The following is a 20,917-nucleotide window of genomic DNA, read 5'->3' as shown; positions in this document are numbered from 1 at the left end:
AGCCCTGCCCCTCTCACCTTTTGTAGATAGCACTGCCTCACACCTTTTGTATATACACTCATTGGACATTGCTCATTAATAAATTCTCTTGTGTGCATCAATCCCTGGAGTCCAGTGCGTGAGTCCACCTTGTACACCGTGACAGTCAGAGTAAACAGATGTTTCATTTTGACCATTTTTTTGTTTTGAAACCCCAAATGTCAGTGTGTGCTGTTTAAAAAAAAAAAAAAAATCTATTTCATTTATTGATGGCCCTGACCGCTGCATTACAAAAAAAACAACAACAAAAAACATTTTAGGGACAGTTTTGCTCATACTATATAAGTGACTTTTCGACAAACAATTTCAGTGTGTCCCGCTGGCCTAAGAGGGCAAAAGCGCCTCCTCTAAAATCAATAGTAAATGAGATAAACTTAACCCCGAGACACCAGCAGCTGAGCACAGAGGAGCTGTCTGGGTGATGAGTGAGTCACTCAAGCTTGGATAAAAGAAAACCTAAAGAAAGGATAAAAAGGATTTTGAGGAGGACTGGAGCGTGCCACATGTGACAAGTTCACCTTGGCCTGAGGATAATGGGATAAAATAGTCATGGTGGGTCATGAGCCGGCACATCTCAAATCCTACAGGTTTATTTTCTGCTTCATATACAGGGCTGCTGTGCGTTCTTCTGTTTAAAAGTCAGACTTGTAATTTAAAAAAGAAACCAAAAAAGTCTGAAAGTCTTTTATTAATAAATACTATGGTATCATCAAATATACATGCATTTTATTGCAACCTGTTTTTCTGCCTTAGGTTCACCCTCTGGAGATATTTAATCTTCTTATTCTTCTCTTCTACACAGATAATGAATAATTAATATTTGCTGCTAAAATCTCAAACATTCATCTCTTCCATCCTGCATCCCTGAGGGACTGTTTTGTACTTTGTGCTTTCTAGTTTAGAGATTTGCTCTGACCCTGCTACTCTTTCATTCTTTCCTCCCCCACCACTGAAGCCTCTCCTTTGTCTTGTTTCTTTCTTCCTGTATGCTCAAGGTTAACAGAAACCTCTCTGTTCTTTAGTTGGAGATGGAGCTTTGGCTGGCACTGTGTAGTAGTGTTTTTGGCCAGATGCTTGGCGGTTTGCCCAAAGGATTCACATTCTCAAAAGAATTTGTTTATTTCTTTTTGGATCCAGAGCACCGTGACCTATTTAAAGTATAGCTGCATTGTTTTTGAGTGTGTTAAAGTGCAAAGGAATTCAGGCAATCTAAGCTGGCTGACCTGGAATTTCACTAATGGAGACCAGTAACTCATCCTTCAGTGTAGATTACTATTAAATAGATTATTTTTTTTTTTTGTGGGGGGGGGGGGGTGGACACCAAAGGGTGGGATATAGTGAGAGTCTAACATAAGGGAACGATGCAGGAATGAGAATCAGTGATTTGTCTCGGTCAAAAGAAATCTTGCATTGAGGACTTCAGGGAAGGACCCTCAGCGTGGAGACAATGATTTCAGGAGGTGTTTTCGATTTGTTGTCACCCCCCCTTGTGGTTCTCATAATAAGAGAAAAAGGATGGAAGAAGCAGAGTTGGGTGGGTTTGTAGGGGTGAGGGATTTGAGAGGAGTGAGATCTAGCGTAGCAGCGGGGTTAGGCACGAGAAGCTGGATGAGAATGAGGATTGATCTTTGCCACCTTTTTTTCGCTTGTTCACCCCCCCCCCATTTCCCCATTTTCACTTCTGTAAATAACTTCCTTGTCAAAATGTGCTGCATTGTTTTCTTCTAAATAAAAAACAGACAGCTGTGTTTAGGTTCGATTTCTGACCAAAGGACGCATCCTTAAGGTCTTGTAAACAAAAAACGATAAATTCCTAATCTTAACTAATAATTGTTTGCAAAATCATTTTTCTCTCTAAATTCCAAAAACCACATCGTCTTAGCTCACGTCTTATCTTCTCTGTGACTGATGGCATGTTGTCACCTGTCAGTGAAATAGAGTAAAACCACTGTCAGCATTCTGTGCATCTATCAGCTGTCTATAACACTGTCGTCATGTGCAGACACAAGACACATAAACACTAAAAAAAATTGCTCTACAGTACCCGAGGTAAAGAAAACTTTTAACTCAAGCTCCACGATTTACACCAGAGCTTTTGATGTAGAAATCCTTGCTGCAAAATTAAATACTTTAACATTTTACATATTAGCTTCCAGGAACACACTTTAGCATATTAATAATCCAATTTTCATTTTACAAGGTTTACATTTTTAGCTCAAATAATGAAAACAGCTCCAAAAGCTCTGAGATTTCGCCCTTAAAACACAATTTGCACATCCAAAAAAAAAAGAAAAGGAAAAAAAACCTAAGGTTAGTGATTTACTGTCAGACAGCTGCTATCCTGAGACGTGGAGTTTATTGTTGCCCCATCAGTGCCGTCCACATAGTCCGAGAACCGCTGGGTTACACAAGCAATGTAGCTTTTAATGATAAGCATATCTTAAATATGTTGATAGGCTGCTTTTAGGCTTTGCTAGCTTTAGACCAGATTAGTTTCTACAATAGATGGTAAAAAGTTACCATTGTTATATGCCCCACTGCTTTTTGCGCCACCATTTTGAAGCCTTTAAGTTTGCAACTTCCGTTTTAGCATCTTGATTTTTTTAAACTGGGTGGAACCACATTTGACAAGGAAATGTGGCTAAGAGTAGCACTGGCTGCTAATTTGGTTAGGAAGGTGCATTGACAGGCTAATACTCAAAGATCTTAAAGAAATTTGGACTTACCTATCACATAAAGGTACTAGGACACTAAACAAGCATAACTTTAAGCCATAATACGTTTTAAATGGGTTATTAAACTATAACTGCTTTGCTATTATCACAAAGAGGGAACTTAGCTTAAGAGAACGCAATAGTAAACATTTTTCTGACACAATGTGACAAGAGGCGCAGGTCTGACTGTGGGATAGGACTTCTAACTGACAATTCCTTAGCCAGTGAGCCAGTGTCATACTATAGCTAATCACCATTTTAAAACATAGTATGACTGAGAGTTACAAAACAGACTGAACCTGTTATTCTGTAACACCCATAATCACTGACTGAGAACATCAGCTCAACAGGAAAGTGTATACAGTAGTGCGGTCAGAAAGCTGTTTTCAGTTAGTGTTCAGATACAGTATGACTTTAAGGCATTTTCACATTGGCTATTTTTCTGGCTCTGAAACTGTGTCAATGCTTGGATTTAATTATTTGGGGCAAGCTGCAAATTATATTCACGAAACTTTCACATTGGCTAATTAGTCAGTATAACCTAAGAAACTGTCACTGGGCTACCAGCTGCTATGAGTTTTCTCTCCTCTACACTGTCATTGTAGACAACTAAGCTAGGCTAACAAGCTGCTGGCTGTAGCTTCACTGTACAGAAAAATGAGTGGAACTTCAGATAAAATCAAGTATCTTTTCTAGAATGTTTAAGTTTTTGTTCTATTAAAAGAAAAATATAAAAATGGATAGTTTGCCTTCCTCTTTAAAACCACCTTAATCCTTGGGTAACATTTGCGTGTGAGCAGCTAATGTAGCTTCAAGCTGCCACAATCAGCAGTAATAGGTGGGCTACAGAGGTCTTATAACCTACTTTTTTTCTCACTGTACACCTCCAGATTTTCATCAAATCCCAGCTGATGCTGACTCAAGTACTCAAGTCACTCTGAAATATATCAGATCTTATACGACTCTCTCCGGAGATAGAAAGACTTTATGTAACATTGCTCACATATATATTCTTCAAGATTTAATAACTTGGATGCGTAAAATAATCAAAATCCAGTTTCAAAATCAACTAAATAGAGATAAAGATTATTGAACCACCTGTCAGAAAGCACACGTACCTTGTTTTATCAGGTACATTAAATTATTTTAACAGCTGACTCAAATCAATGGTGTGATACAAATAGGAAGTAGCAAATGGAGTATGCACAGAATGAAAATGAATATTTGACAAATTGGAAGTGTTATCAGGTTTATCTTGGTAATTAATAATATTTTATCCATATTATTTGTAACACAAACATTGTTTTAGTCAAAGCAGCTGTTCAGCCGTTTTTGGACCGAACATCCTGCAGCAGCATCTGATGTTTGTTTGTTTTTTTCTGCCTCCCTCCCTCTCCCTCATTTGTCTGACAGGAGATTGTCCTTGTGGTGTTCTTCGGTGTGGAATATTTTGTCCGCCTTTGGTCAGCAGGCTGCCGCAGTAAATATGTTGGCATCTGGGGCCGACTACGCTTTGCCAGGAAGCCAATATCTGTTATAGGTAGCAACACAACCCCCGTGCACACACACACACACACACACACACACACACACACACACACACACACACACACACACACACACACACACACACACATATCTTTACACATGCATGCTGACAGACGTATCACTCCCCACCCACGCACAAAATTTAAACAATATCTGTAATATACCCTGAGCTTTATCCCAAAATGAGATATTTAAGACAAATTCAGCATGAAATTAAAACTGTCACTGCAATATTTCTTCCACCTTCAGCTTGTTATTCTTAAATTTGATGCCTCCAGGTGTTTTTTTTTTTTAATATGTTGCAATGAAAATTAGTATTAATAATGTGTGTAACCCTTCTAAGCTAAATTGATTAATAGAATCATTCTGAAATGAAAACTGATGATAATTTCCTAAAATAACACTTTCTGTACTTTCTTCTTTGACCCCCACCGTCCCACCCCACCCCCATATGGAGAACAACACTTCTTAATTTCTTGTTGTATTAACATCATAATCATGAGTGTAAAATTATTCATATTATATACGTTATTGGTTATGGCATATGTAGGCTTAAGACCCCTCATTCTCTATTAATGCAGATCTGATTGTAGTTGTTGCTTCGATAATTGTGCTGTCAGTGGGCTCCAAAGGCCAGGTCTTTGCAACCTCTGCTGTAAGGTAAGAGACTGTGTCTAGTATGTACAAGCAGAAACTTTGTGGCCATAAGTATGAAGATGCTTTCTGTACCTCTGGCCTCGATAACATAACTATGTGCCCCTGCACAAAGCCAGATCCATAATGAATGATTTCATCAGTTTGGGGTGAAAGTTTGTAGCCATGACTGTAAGAACGTACTACACCTCTGGGATTAATCGCTGAACTGCAAGCCAGGCCTATTGCTCACTGCTCTGCAAGGGAGAAAATTATACGAGTTTGCTCTAACATTTGTAAACGTCGAAAGTCTTTACATAGGAATGGAGGCCATTTATGATATATGTGATAAAGATGCACACATGCTTTAGGTATTCAAATATTTCTAGCCTTATTGTGTGTACATGAATATTAGCATTCAATTGCTGTGCAGAATAATATCTGCATATAAACACTTTCTCTTTTCCTTTTCCTTTTTTTAATTGACCAGAGGGATTCGCTTTCTGCAAATCCTGCGTATGCTCCACGTTGACCGACAGGGAGGAACGTGGCGTCTCCTGGGCTCAGTTGTCTTCATCCATCGGCAGGTACACAATCACTCCTTTAAAGGCTTCAAATTAGATTTTACATCCAGAACTATTACCACCACCAGAGCTTCGGAGCATTATTAGTTATCTGCCAGCTTTCTGTCAGGGGATTATGCCAAGGATAGTCTGTCCTCTTCATGTTTTATTTTTCCTTTCTATGCGGTATAAAGAGAAGGTCCTCACATGGGAATACCTCATACAGTTAAACGAGTATTCAGCCGAGAACCACAACAAAAGCGCCACTGCGTAATAGCTTGGGTTTTTGGGATATAGGCTCATCTGCTGGAGAGGGCCATGTCTTTCTCTAGGGTATCATTCAGCTGAGACACAGAGGTGGACATGATTAGCCCCAGTGGTCACAGTAGTTGTCCTTAATGTCAGTATAAAAAGAGAGAGTGATGAGCAGGGGATCAAGGATGTTACTCATCCAGTACCACCTACCATGCTTTCTTGTATTGGCCGTGGCTGATTTTGCTTGCAGCTGAAGCTGGTTATCATCAGCCACTGACCTCTGCTATGAATGTCAGCACAGGGACATATTTGGGCATTTTCAAATCTGATTTCTGACTGGCTGTAGAAAGCACTTTAGCTTGAAGGTAAAAAAAAAAAAATGGTGAAGTTTGGAATGTACTTGTTATTGAAGGAGAGTGCAGTATCTATCACAGCTGATATGCCTAGGGGATGAGTTCTTGTTAATCTGCTAAGTTCTGTTTCCTTAGAAACCTCCTTTGTGTTGCATGCTGTGCTCCTAATTAACCGATTGTTTTAAAAGGTCATATTCACCTTCTCATGGTTAGCTCAGCTAAATTACTATTGAATAAAAACAAATATACACACAAATATACAATCTGCAGTGAAAACTTCAACCCAAGAGTGTTGTGCTGCATCTGACTAATTTTGAGGAAGTAACATTTCTTACAAAGCAAGAAAAGGTTGACAGAGATAATGAACATAGTTTATGCAGTCCATCTACAGTTACTTAGGGGGACTGAGACAATGGGATAGTTTGTTTGTTTGTTTTCAAATGTATGCAATCAAGATGTTATTGTTTTTGGTTTATTTCAAGGGTTTAACAAAAGTGTTGCATTAACCTTCTAGCAATTAAAGTCAAGTATACAGAATTATATATATTTCTAAACAGTTCCTAACAGACAAGCAGTTTCATGGTCAAGTCAGGATATTTTCCTGATTATGCTATGGCAAATTATGCAGATGAAAGATCTGGACTTGATTTCAAGTGATGAAATCAGCTGTCCACTGGAACATTCAGAGATCCTATTTTTTTTTTTTTTTGGAGGTCTTTGCTATTTTATTTTTTAATAAACAACCTATATGAACACAAATAAACCAAAATAAACAAATAATCAAAAATAAACAAACGGGTGTACCATCTAGTATATTATATTATATATATATATATATATATATATATATATATATATATACATATATATATAACCACACACACACATACATACACATACCTACATACATATGTATTTGCCTATACACATACATACTGACATATACATATATACACATAACAGTTCAAAAATATGGCATACATAATTACAGAGATTCAAACAAAATCGGGTCTCCTTGACAAAATGTAATGTTTCCATTTATCCCAAATATCACTAAATATGTCATATTGGAGTCTATTAATGAAGGTAATTCTTTCCATTTTAAACATCCCATAAACAATCTCATACCAGTCATTTAGTGATGGAATTTTCACACTAAGCCATTTCTTGGTAATAGTCTTACGGGCAGCCAGACTCAGAATACCATACAACAGCTTGGACATTTTATCTACATTCACTGAGTATAAATATCCAAACAAAAGTTCATCCCAATTAAAAGGAAGTTGCATACTAAAAATAATCTGTAACTCAGAATGAATCGATACCCAAAAAGTGTTGATCAATGGGCAAGACCAAAACAAGTGGAAGTGTTTTATTTCTTGGGCCCCACAGTTTCTCCAGCAGCTAGAGTGATTAGAATAATGTTTACTTTGTGCAGGAGTAATAAAAAAGGAACATTCAGAGATCCAAGGATCCAAAGTGGTGCATTCTTTAAAAGAATGAATGCATCGGCCAGCTCAGCAATAACAAAGTGCCAGGACGACAACGGAAGACGACTAAAGTAGACGATCACAGAATTCTTTCCACCTTCACAACATCTGGCCAAAATGCTTTCATGACTGCACATTTTTATATCAAAAGTTTCTAACAAAGTGCAAACCACTGGTTGCAATCCAAAAAAGGAAAGTCAGATTAGACTTTGTCATAAAACATCTAAAGGAAATTGACAAGATCTGGGGAAAAATAAATCCTTGGACAGATGAAACTAAGATTAACTGGTATCAGAATGATGGCAAGAGAAACAAATTGAGAAATAAGTGAACAGCTCAGAAGCTTATTACAAATCTGAAAGATATCACATCATCTGTCAAACATGGGTGAAGGTAATATTGCACAGGCATGTGTGGCTGTCAGTGGAACCAAGTCACTAGTGTTTATCAATGATGTGACTGGTGAAAGAAGCGCTTGCAAATGTTCTCTACTCAGCTAAATCCTGCAAATTGATTGTATGGCACGTGAGACTACAAATAGACAACAACCCAAAGAAAGCTGCAAAACTTTCTCAAGACAAAGAAATTCAACTGACAGGTCAGTCACCTGATCTCGACCGAACACAGCATGCTTTTCACTTACTGAAGGCAAAACTGAAAGCAGAGAGATCCACAAACAAATAGGAACTGAAGACTGCTGCAGTAAAGGCCCGACAGGGCATCTCAAGGGAGGAAACAGCATTTAGTGATGTTCATGGGTTTTAGACTTCAAGCCGTCATTCAAAGGATTTTCATCCGTGTACTGAAAACAATCACGAGATTTAAAATTACCCATGTTCATTTGACCAATTAGTTTTGAGCCCTGAAAATAGAAAACTGTGTATAAAAATGACAGTAATTTCTAAACAGTTAATGCAAATGTTTTGTTATGCCCCTTGAACTAAAGCTGAAAGACTGCACTTGAATCCCATCTTGATTGTTTGATTTAAAGTCCAGTGTGATGGTGTTCAGAGGGAAAACTACAAAAAATTGTGTCACTGTGGACCTAACTATAAATCGTGCCTTTCTTTGTCTTTCTTAATCCTTTTAATCATCTTGTAACTCCCCCACCCCCCAAATTTGCATAGAATACACCTATAGCACGCAAAACCATGTGGGACTTATTTCAGGTTTTCTCAATTTTCCAAACCCTGCTAGCTGAGAGTGACAAGCCTTCACTGATGTAGACCATTTAAGGGTTTCACTGCCCAATTCCACTCACACACTGGCTGGGCTGTTCCTAAATAGACTCTGAAAGGAGAGGATGAGTGTGAGACTGACTCTAGGAGAGGCCTGGCTAAATTCAGTCCTGATTGCAGGCATCAGAAGTCATCATGTGTAACATAGAGGGAGCTGTTCCATGAGAACCACACTCATCACATCCATGCTTTATTTTTGTTTCACCTCGCACTGCAGCCACTGTGGGTATAGTTCTCATGTCTTCTGCTAAGGCTCTACACAACTCCAACAGCCGTAAGGGAAATACATTGTGTACTCTCACAACAGCCAGTGCAGTAGGGGTCAAGTTGCCATCAACCAGCTGGTCTCTGGTGTATTGTATATAATATATGTTCCTTTGTGAGTTTCTTGGTGTTATACAGAGCAGGAATATTTTGCTCCGCTAGACTCTCGCATAAACGCATGAAAGTGCAGCCCCCTCTGTGTTAACAGCTGGAGTTTTTAAAGTCAATGGAGTTTCATTCACTCCAATCAGTATCCAATCCTTGTGTTATAACGGCATTTACATACACACACAGTGGCATTCTAGTGCCTGTGGCTCTAAACACAATTTGCACAGTTGCTCCTGGCTGATACTGGCAGATGGGAGGCACACATCTCGTGAATGTGTTTGCCAGGTCACAGCGACAGCAACACATCTACTAAACCTCAGGTAGCAGCTCAAGGAAAATGTACCTGAATGCGTTAAAAGCTGTTATTTCCAAGAATCAAGTTGCTAGCAGTACGGATGACTTGAAGGTGTTATAGAGGCTCTGTCAGGTGTTTACTAGCAAAGGTCTGATGCCCAGAAACATTCCCAAAAACAATGTGTAATGAAATGAGGAAATGCAGGTGCAAATGTGGACTACTGGGAGATCGTAAGCACCGTTTGTTTAGAGCAATGTAAGGCTAGGATGCTTACATCTGCTGCTGCTTCTCTGTGTCGCAATCTCAGAGTGACAGTTTTGGGCCGAGACACGAATAAAATTTTCACTTATCAGGAAGCGCTCTGGCACTTTGAGTAGTTAAACCCAGTTTAAAATCACATAGTAGGTGAGTGCACTTAGAGAGCTTTTTCACAAAGCAGTAGTCTAATTACACTCAGACAGGATGAGAGCCCCAAACCCAAGTAGACCTCCTGAGCAAATTGTAGACAGCTGCTTATTGAATCTGCAACACGATGCTTTATATATATGATAAATACACTGGAAGACATCAGACGTCTGGGTTTCAAAGTAATTTATGATGATTTACCGCACATCTGAATTCAATCAACACCCCTGCGGTGATTCCTGATTATTACTGAATTTACTTTCAGTTTAAACTCATTAGCACTTATGGCCCCTTTAAAACTCAAGACATTTTAGTGTTTGCTCAGGCCAAGAATACCATGAGCATTTTAATGGCTTTTCACTTGATCAAAAAAAAACCCCACTTATTCTGAATAGAGTCGCACAGTTTTGGTTGAGATAGAGCGTCATAATCAAATTTCAGATGGCAGTTTTCAAATAAGATCCCATCCAATTGATGTTCGATTGAAAGAACTGGTGCCGAAAATTAGCGGCAAAATGACAGGTTGCATGATTAAGAACAGCTTTGCATTCACTTTTGGTTATTGAATGACACAAGCCCGCACAGGCAGCAAAATGCTCCAATGGAAAAATTTAATCATCATATTTACCCAGCACTCTTACATGAATATTCACATCCATATGTCATGTTATTAGCAAACACAGCCACATCCAGCTACAGGCAGCTGACTGGTAAGCTAACTGATGCATTTTGCCAGAAAGTATACATAAATTCACACCTCATATTACTTAATATTTTCTCTAACATGGTCACATGTTCGAGTTTGAAATATGTAATGTCTTTGTGCATGTGTATTTCAGGAGCTGATCACAACCTTATACATTGGCTTTTTGAGCCTGATCTTCTCGTCGTACTTTGTCTACCTGGCAGAGAAAGATGCTGTTGACAGCAGTGGCACCACTGGTTTTGGGAACTATGCTGATGCCCTGTGGTGGGGAGTGGTAAGCATTTGTATTACTTATAGTGTATGGCCATAAATCATTGTACACACATTTTTGGGACTCCTGGGACAAAAAGGGAAATGATAATGTCAATCGAAAAAATTAACTGTGAAAGCATGTATATGGAGAGAGAGAGAGACTGGCGAGCAGTCATGTTGAAACAGGAAGGGGCCATCCCGTTCCCACAAATTTGTTAAGAGTTGGAGCTAAGGGGCTGAGCCCAACTCTTAAAAAACAAAACCTACTTGAGCCAAGCGCACAGACTCATCACTCCAGAGAACACATCTGCACTGCTCTAGGTTCCAGTGGTGGTGTGCTTTACATCGCTGCATCCGACACTTAGAAGCTAAGGCTCAGACTAAGGCATGGATGCAGCTGCTCAGCCATGGAAACCCATTCCATGAAGCTCCCTCTACGCTCCGTTCTTGAGCTAATCTGAAGTCCACGTGAAGTTTAGAAGGTCTGTAGTAACTGCCTGCAGAAAGTTGGTGACCTCTATGCACTATGCGCGTTCACTGACCTCGCTCTGTGATTTTACGTGGCCTACCACTTTGTGGCTCAGTTGCTGTTGTTGTTGACTGTGGTAGCAAGGAATTTTCATGACTATGACTATCACAGTACCATCCTGAAAATCACTGAGCTCCTGAGTGCGACCCACTCGCTCACAAATGTTTGTAAAAGAAGTCTGTATGTCTTGCTGCTTGATTTTATACACCTGTGGCCGTGCAAGTGATTGGAACACCTGGATTCAATAATTTAGATGGGTGAGTGAATACTTTTGGCAATATAGTGTATGACACACAAAAAAAGGAAAATTATAATAGTCTCTTTGTTGAGTCTTGGGATTTGGCAAGCAGTTATGATGGTTGAAGAAAGTCTCCAGAAAATGAAAGTAAGTTATTGAAATGTTCTCTAAAATGACAGAAACATGAGCAGAGTTTGCCTGGGGCTCTGAGGAAAATTCTGCTAAGGGGGCCTTCCTAATTTACCCATAAGCCATGCACGCTGTGTGAGATTGCCACACAGTCCCACCTGTCAGCACAGTGCAAACAATTTGCTCAATCTGTTCATCTACAATTGAGTATACTTATACAGAAAAGTATGAGATAAACAAACACGATTTTTTTCACACAGTATATTCTTTACAATCTCAAGATGACACATGAGAATGAAATGCTGCATGAATGACTTTTTGTTTTGTTGTTTTTGTTATCATTTCATATGCACAGCTAAGGAGCATTTATATTCTAATACTGAATCAATTGTAATTGTCAGTCACTGGCTTTGCAAAGAGTTTCCTTTTTTACATGATCACTGTCGAGTTCAGGGTGCTTTTGTGGAGTGCAATCATACTCCTACATTGTATTTTCTGGACTGGCCCTTGCAGAGGCTGCTGCTGTAAAGCATATGTTTCATTTCACGAATGTGCATACGAAGCCATATGGTCACATATGAACACATGTGAAGTGTGAATTGCAGGTTCTAAGCCTTGTTGCTTGTTTGTGTTTATTAGCATATATAATTTCACTCTCACTTTAGTCAGCCACAAAGACAAAGAACCCAGCCATGGAAATGGTTAACAAGCAACACACAGACATACCAAGAGATGCTCTGTCCAGCTATGTTAGTAAGACAGACAGGCTAGAGGGATTCGCACTACAAGCAAGCACATCAACTTAATGTTAAGGTTATTTGCTGACATTTTTCTTTCTTTCTTTCGTTTTGGAGAAAAACTGGAGAAGCTATGTTATGGAAAATTTCAAGTGCTCTTGGGGGCCCTCTGCTGTCCATGGAGCCCTAAGCAAACACTCAGTGTGCTTCTGACCTGATTCAAGCCAGCTCTGTGTGTGTGCGTGCGTGTGTGTGTGTGTGTGTGTGTGTTTATTTTTTTTTTGGGGGGGGGGACCTACCAGTATCACCCGTGAATAAGTATCTTTTCATGAATGCTGATCTGTGTTATGAGTTATCCCAGTTTTAATCATGTTTGGGATTGTGGTATGAAACATAACCAGAGTGTTCACATCCCTATATGATTCTAACATTATCTCTATGAGTTCTATACTGAGAAACTATAACAGAAGTCATTAATATGAGAACGTCACTGCTTTGCTTTATAATTCACTTTGCCCCATTATATGCCGTACAGTTCAATATTCAACCCTATGTCAAATTTAGTGATGCAGTTTAGCTGTTTTACAACTGAATAGGATTAAGGACATAAAGTATTCCTTATAATGTAATATATATTATATATAATGTCATAATATTTCCCAAATACAAGAAGATCTGCCAAAGACTTAGACACTCATAAAACTGTGAATTAGCTAAAATACAGCAGCACTTTAGAACATTTGTTCGACTCCACAATGTCACTGAAAGATACATAAAAGGCCTGCTGTAGGACATATCTGGGCACGTAGTATTATCTGTCCGGATTATGATTTTTCCCAATGAGGATGAAATTGTAATGTTTGCATAGAACGTAAAGAACGTGTTTACTCATGTCTGATACACAAAGCCGTGTGAGCAAATAATCTGCACGGTTGCAAAAGCAGCAGCCGGCAGGTTATATCAGCAAGAGTCAGGCCCCAGTAGAGTGCCCTTCCACAATCTGTCTAGCTGGTGTTGAGAGCACAGTGACCAGTATTTGTTCAAAGTAAGGTGTGCTTTGGATGTTTAAAATTAATTACAAAATATTTTGTCCTTACCTTAGGTGTCCTGGTGTCCTGGGCAACTGCCCAGCGCCCTTTAACTAGAACAGAAACCCGTGTAAAATGTTAGTGAAATTATCCTTAGAAATAACTGTCAAAGTGAAATGATCCGAAACGATTCAATTATGATTGTCTTCTGAATTCTGAGATTTGACATTTCTATCCCGGCACAAATAAGATTTTGCAGAAAACCATGACTTGTTGTAAGCTGCTTTTTACCAAGTGAAAGGTCAAATATAGACTGTTTTATCTGTACTACTGATGTTACAGTAGGAGTTGTGTGAAGCCCCTTGGGCAAATCCAGTGGGCTGCTAATACAAACAGCAAAACAAATAGTGCAGAAAACACGGGATGAAAATTTATTTTCAGACAATAAGTCACCACCCACTCGGCCTCATGGAAACTTCAGGGACTCTGATATTAAAAAATGCACGCACACACACATTCTCACACATACACAGCAAAGTCAATAACTTGTCTCAGTATGAAATGAAAGTTGTTGTTGTACACATTAGATCCCATGATTTTTTTTTTTTTTTAAATCTGATTTGGGTCTGCTGTCACACACGCTGAGAGTCAGTTTGGGGTATTTCAGCACATGAAGATGTTATTAAGAGTCCAAGAGGTGAAAAGATCAGAGTTGTAGTTGGAGGATTGGGAAATCAAGGGTCTAATGCACTAAAGACTCAAAGCAGAGAAAGTATTTGGTCAAGTAAAGTCAATAGATAATTGTGGGTTCAGCTGTAGATGTGATGATACAGTTTTTAAACTGTTTGCTAGCAGTACTTTCACTGTTTTTTTGCAACCACACTAGCAAAATGTCTGTACTCTAAAACGACTACTACTGTTTTTGGATCAAGTCAGTGTTGGATACTTTAGAAAGTTAATGATTTTCTGTACAAATCTAATAACCCCTGTCAGTACCAAGTGCAGTTCATTAGCCCAAACTATCAAGTTAATGCTAATGCTAATGCTAAAGTAAGCTCTGAGCACGTGCATGGAAATAGATGTGCAATGAGTAACTCGGTCGATTAGAAAGATTAGAATTTATTAGATTAGATTAGAAAGTGTTGCCCTGGTGCCTGTGTGCCTGAGATATCCACTCTAATTGGTAGTGTTTAGAGTGTTTATAGCAGTTTGTAGCCTAAGCTTTTTAGGGTTACTTTACACATTGTCCTTTAAAACTGTAGCAGTGTTAAATATTAGCACTCCAGCCTTGATAACACTATGTATATATGTGATAGAAAATAAGGAAAAGCATAATAGGTCCCCTTTAATGATAGGGTAGTGGTTACAATTAGGGATGCAGTGATAATAATAAGTCTCCAGGAAGTGCATACAAGTTATAATACTATCCACTGAAATGACTGGAATATGAGCATTGCAGTTTCACAAGAGACATCTGGAGCTCAGCTGTGTTTCCAAAAAATGTATTATTAGCAGCCTAGTTACTGAAGAGCGAGGAAAAGACGGTATCAAATTGGTATTTGAGTCAGCAGATACTCAAGAGTGTGGTATCAGCAACTGCTCTAGCCTATCTGCAGGGACCACGGATGTACTGACTTTGATGATCCCCAGATTTTTCAACCAGTGATGATGATATGTAGTAATGGCGGCCATGTCTCAGGGGACCAGTGGTGTCCTTAAGCAAAATATATGAACCCCAAAATCCAGCTGTGTGTCCAATATAAATACAGAACATAGCACAAAGCAGTTTGTGATACAAACAAACAAAAACAAGCAAACAACCTTTATTTGTCACATACACAATTAAACAGAGTACAACATGTAGTGAAATTCTTGTGTCTGAGCTGCAGACAGGCTGCAGACATAGCTGCGTCATTCCAGGGCTTGGTTTTTAGCATGGGGGGTCTAGCCAAGACCCTTACTGGATACCGGGTGGGAATCGAACTTGTGACTCCCGCTCCGAAGGTGTGTAGTTCCCATTTAACTTTTCATCTAGTGCCTCAGGTAATTATTTAAGCTGTCCTATACTTTGGTTTATTAAAAACACGTACCCTAGCTGTATATTTTGATGAACGCTAATTATAAAATGCTACTGTCGTCATTGTCTTGTCTGTGTTTTTTTTCCTTTAGGTCACAGTGACAACTATTGGCTATGGAGACAAAGTGCCACAAACCTGGATTGGAAAGACTATTGCTTCCTGTTTCTCAGTCTTTGCCATTTCATTCTTTGCCCTGCCTGCAGTAAGTGCAGTGAGAAATTTCCATCTAACCATATCGTTGAGTTGTGCCGTGAGGATTACAGAACAGCAGTGACTTTGCTGAGAAACATAGTAAGTCAGTGAACCCAGTAAAACTGGGTGAAAAATTGGAATAGACAAGTATAGTTTTCCTCATCACTTTTTATATTACCCTTGGTTCAATATTCATAATAAGGTTTATGAAATGTCTCAAATACTTAGAGCCCCAATTATTTACGTTTAGTTCAAGAAATAAAAACGCTTAATCTCCCCATTTAAATCTGCTAATTCCGTGTTTATGAAGGTTAATGGGAAAAAATAATTATTCTCAACCGAATAGAATCATGAAGTATCTCTCTTTGGTTCTTCCTTCTTTCTCTATCTTTCGGATCGTGCAGCTGCCTGAAAGTGTGTGGTTAAAACTGAATAATGAGAAAAAACTCTGCTATGCTGTTCTTCACAGGGAATCTTGGGCTCAGGCTTCGCCCTGAAGGTGCAGCAGAAGCAAAGACAAAAACACTTCAACCGACAGATCCCTGCAGCTGCCTGTCTCATTCAGGTATTTGACCAAGAAAATACTCCCAACAGTAGCTCAGTACAGCCGGGGGATTATGCTGTCTCAGAGCTACAGTCTTATTATGGAGACCATCCTTTCATGTAACCTTTTCTTTCTTTTCTTATATGGCAGACATGTTGGCATGAAATTTGTCCTGTCCAACCAACATATTGCTATTTTTATGCCCCTCCAGACATCGTGGAGATGTTTTGCGGTGGAGAACTTTGATTCTGCCACATTCAAGATGTTTTTGAGAAAAAGATCAAACATCCCTGCCTCTTCTCTATCCACCCCCAAGCCCAAGAAATCGGTTAGTAATCATTTTATAGATTTCTCTGTAACTGCTTCATACACCCGGTTTCCCGTTTATTAGACACAGGCAAAGTGCAACTAATGTAGTCTGAAGCAACACCCCTGCAATACTGTAAATCCTAAATTCACAAAGGTTTTCATGAAGGTTTATGTAGGCTGTTTTTGTTTTTCAGTTATTATGTGCTCACTGTGAAGGCTGTAGTCTGCTGTGCTGCATTGTGTTGCTTTATACTGCAACTTGTTTCTGATGTTTAGACTGCACTCAATGATGCAAATCTGATATCTGATATTGATGCAAAAATACTGGAAACACCATAGTTCTTATGAGAGAGGTCAGTCTTTTCCGACTAGTAATGGCTAACAAATAATAGTAATAATAGAAAAAAATAATAGAAACAAATAAACAGAATTATTGTAAATAATTTCATAAATTAATGTCAGATTGGGTTTCAACCCCCTCACTCACTCTCTACTATCAGACAGGCTTAATCAACTAGTTAGATTTAAGAAAATCATCCATTACTGTAGTATAACAGAATCACAAGACTGGATATCAGATTTTAAAAAGATACACATAAAAACAAACAAGAAACGCCTGACAAGGGGAAAAAAGTAAGCAAGTAAGACAGCCAGAGGCAATTTAATAATGATATTGATTATTCAGCATCTTTGCAACCAACCATACATCTACTAATGCATCTGTTTTTAAATGTTGCTTATGTGCAGTCAGTAACAGTGTTTATTTTGGCCCTCTTTTTAGACTCTGATCCTCCTACTGTATTTCCATGTAATTATCATCAACAGAAATGATAAATTATTTAAATGCTTGACAGCTCCACACTTTTTAAAACAGAGAGTGGCGGTAGAGAAAGGTAGGCAGATTATGAAGATCATTACATCACGTAATTTGGCGACTGATATGCCTTTATGTTTACGAAGGTTTATTGGCTGCTAAATCTAATTCCGTTTGACAGTTGAGACTTTGGCTGCAAAATCAAAATGTAACTCCAAATGTTTTTCCCACATGGTGAACACGGTTACCCTTTTGTGTCACTCAAGTTGCAGCCAAACACTTCATTGAGCTGTTTGCATTTTCTCGAACAGGTGAAGTTGAGGAAGAAGTTGAAGAGCAGTGACAAGGATAATGGTCCAACTTCCCCCACAGTTCCGAGCATCACCTTCGACTCTGTGTTTGACAGCGGAAGGGAGATGAGTTCAGATGTTTACAGCACTGTTGGCACAGGTACTAAAACCTATTGAAAGAGTGAAGAACAGTTTCTAGAAGAAAACAGACTGATGTTTGTTGCAAGTGTGTAGATATATGGAGTGGTGCCTGTTCTTTCCTTCAAATCAGAATCAATACTCACAGCATCACTTAATGAGTAAAGATTTCATTAGCGCTGCTCAGGTGTCAAACCAAAAATTCTTTCATGATACAAAAAAAAGAGAATGTTGAATTTAAACTGCAGATATAAGGCTGTCCACAGCAGGGGAAGAGGACAAAGTCCAAACATTAAAAATAGATGAGCGCATTGCAGGAATATAACGTGAGGTTGCATTGATGAGTATGAACTGCAAGGGTCCTCTGCTGAACTTGTAAAAATCTGCACAACACACAGTGCTGCTGATTCAATGATGAAGAACTAGGAGTCAAATAAAGAAGGTATTCAAATCAATACTGCATCCTGTCAGTGTCACTTAAGGTTATGTTGTGTACTCCAACTACTTTGATGAGTTCACTTTAAATACTTCAAATCAAACCTTTTCTGATAGCTCAGGAGTAGTGCCACCAGCAGGTCAAAGTTTTCCCTTTTCCTTTTCACTGACACTGAATGACTTTTTTACATTATTTTACTTTAATGTATAAATGATAGAAATGTTCCTGAAAACAGCCTGAATCACGAGCTAGACAATACAATGAAACACTGTCCTTGCATTAGTATTTAAGAGCCATTTGAAACTACTCAACACATCTAACATTAGTCAAATTGAACTAAATGTATTGTGGAGCATGTGGAGCATGTGGAGCATGCGCACTGCATAGCATTGCACAGACACAATTTAATATGCAATTAGATTGTGGCCAACTTTAGCAGTCAGCAGTCACCTTAAACCCTTTAATGTTAACGCTCCCATTCTTGTGGTCAGTGTAGTCACAGATTTTCTCATTCAAGGGACTATGTGGCATTTTAAAACCTACATACAAACAAATCAAAATGTGAGTTACTTTTCCAAAATATCATATGCCCCACTTTCTAACTTCCTGGTTTACAACATCCTGTCATGGAGAGTGGGGGCTGCAGCCTTTTGGGGCTGAGAATATTTGAGCTGTTCTCATCAAAAAACAAGCTGAGGAACTTTTGCTGAAGTAACATATACTGACTAATTCAATATCATCCTTGAAAATGCCTCTTTCATTTTTTTCCCTGTCAGTTCATTTTCCATGTTCATTCATTTCTCTCAGAGTGTATTCCCTAATGTTGTTCTGCTCACCGAGTAGCCTATTTTATACCTTTTCAAAAGATCATCATTATTACTCCTCTCACTGCTGTATGAAGGACATTAATGGATAGCCTGATCTAGTAGACTGACCAACCAAGACACAGGAGAGGACCATCTGTTTACTTTTTCAAGGAGATAAATATGGATAGTTTTAGCACATCCATAATATATAAACATCTAATTGGATGCTACTCTTTTCAGGCCCTCATTATATAACCTCTTTCTTTAACACAATCTGGTAATGTGAAAAGCTGCTTACATGGGTGACTGCAGCACCACCAACACAACAGTGCCAATGGTTTTGCTTTGCACTCACTTCTCAGTACAAGGGCAGAATTTAATTTGCACAATTGTACGGTTCTATGCATGTCTGTGCACTTCACGATCTCTGATGCTACAGGTCTACTGCACATCTTACATTTACAGCATGATGCTTTTAACACGTCCATTTTTTACTAAGTTGCTACATTGCCATCTGTTGTATGCTTGGGGTGAGGGGATGCAGGCACTGATGCTGGCTCAAGTGCTCAGCTCCTTAGAGTTGTCAGCTTACACTAAAAGCGTATCCTGTCTTCTGCATTGAACAATTTCATCCCTGCGTTAACCTTGTTGGTTATCTCTGCTGTGTGGGCATTTATTCCTCATAATTCTGTTCATTGGGTATGTGGTTACATAAAATAGATACAAGTCATTATAATTTTGATTGCAAGAGTGGAAAAACTGAAGGAAAGTAATTTTCCATCAGTGTTTTTCAGTTCATAATAAACGTAACTATCAGGTGTATTGCAGATGTGGTATTTCTTTTTACATTTTAAGTCTTTCTGCCCCTTTTTAATTCTCATTGTGCTTCTTCCATTCAACTTAACTGCCTACTTCCTTGCTTGTGTCTTTTTTCTCTTTGTGTTTTGTCCGTATGCCTGATTTAGCAGGACTCTACACTCTGGGAGGATGTGGTGAGCTGCATGTTAGTGTCCACATCCTGGTCACGTCCTCTGCGCACTCGCTATCCTCTCCTAATGCTTATTTTTAACAGCCCATCAAGTCACTTTTTGTCATTGTCAAGTTTTATAACAGCATGCTTTCTTAGTCAGGCACCCATGAGGTAATGAAATGTTGTGTTGTTTTCTTAATGACTAATGACTATGAAAAAGGATTCCAAGTGCCACATTCATTTTTCAGGATAATTAAAGTTAATAATTTATGCTTGTGTTTTCCATCATGTATTCTTCAGATCGCCAGCAGTCCTGGACATCTTTGTCCTCTCTTCAGTTCAGCTCACCACCTCCAGGTAACTTCAGAGCTTAATGATGTTTTTATGTTACTTTGTTTGCCTTGAATATACAGTCTGGCGTTCATATAAAAGGTGCACATGGCCAAAGAGATGGCACTCATGAGGTTGTGGATTATTGTTTTGAAGCCTTGAGTTTAGTATTCTGACCTTTGCCATCTTTACTGCTGCTTGCTTGTTAGATTGGATGTTAATTATGACCACCAAAAAAAAAAGGTTGTGCACAAAATGGACACCTGAGAAAATACACAGCCTACAGAACAGTCGATTCATGGCACCTTCCTGTCTCTCAAAGTGTCCAGGCCCCTAATAATGCTAATAATGCTAATGCCTTAACAATTTAAACCCCTCTACAAATGTCATAAGAAGGAAAATTAGCTAGTGAGGTTTTGTGGTCTTACAACTGCTAACCACGTGATGTTAAGTGGTCCACCATTTTTGATGTGTGACTATGTATAA

The 20,917-nt window shown here is 38.8% G+C and overlaps 1 protein-coding gene across 1 annotated transcript in view; it reads left to right on the top strand.

The window, feature by feature from the left end:
• Positions 1 to 20,917, top strand: part of kcnq1.1 (potassium voltage-gated channel, KQT-like subfamily, member 1.1) — a 51,350-nt gene that overhangs the window by 18,380 nt on the left and 12,053 nt on the right. The window contains exons 3-11 of the mRNA XM_040045558.1: positions 4,167 to 4,293; positions 4,883 to 4,961; positions 5,425 to 5,521; positions 10,745 to 10,885; positions 15,694 to 15,804; positions 16,264 to 16,359; positions 16,550 to 16,666; positions 17,773 to 17,911; positions 20,402 to 20,458. Coding sequence (XP_039901492.1) covers positions 4,167 to 4,293; positions 4,883 to 4,961; positions 5,425 to 5,521; positions 10,745 to 10,885; positions 15,694 to 15,804; positions 16,264 to 16,359; positions 16,550 to 16,666; positions 17,773 to 17,911; positions 20,402 to 20,458 — 964 coding nt within the window. The remainder of the gene's footprint in view (positions 1 to 4,166; positions 4,294 to 4,882; positions 4,962 to 5,424; positions 5,522 to 10,744; positions 10,886 to 15,693; positions 15,805 to 16,263; positions 16,360 to 16,549; positions 16,667 to 17,772; positions 17,912 to 20,401; positions 20,459 to 20,917) is intronic.

This window comes from Simochromis diagramma, unplaced genomic scaffold (genome assembly GCF_900408965.1).
Source record: "Simochromis diagramma unplaced genomic scaffold, fSimDia1.1 OVJJ01000079.1, whole genome shotgun sequence".
In the NCBI taxonomy this organism is placed as follows: domain Eukaryota; kingdom Metazoa; phylum Chordata; class Actinopteri; order Cichliformes; family Cichlidae; genus Simochromis; species Simochromis diagramma.
This window is presented reverse-complemented; position numbering and strand designations above follow the sequence as displayed.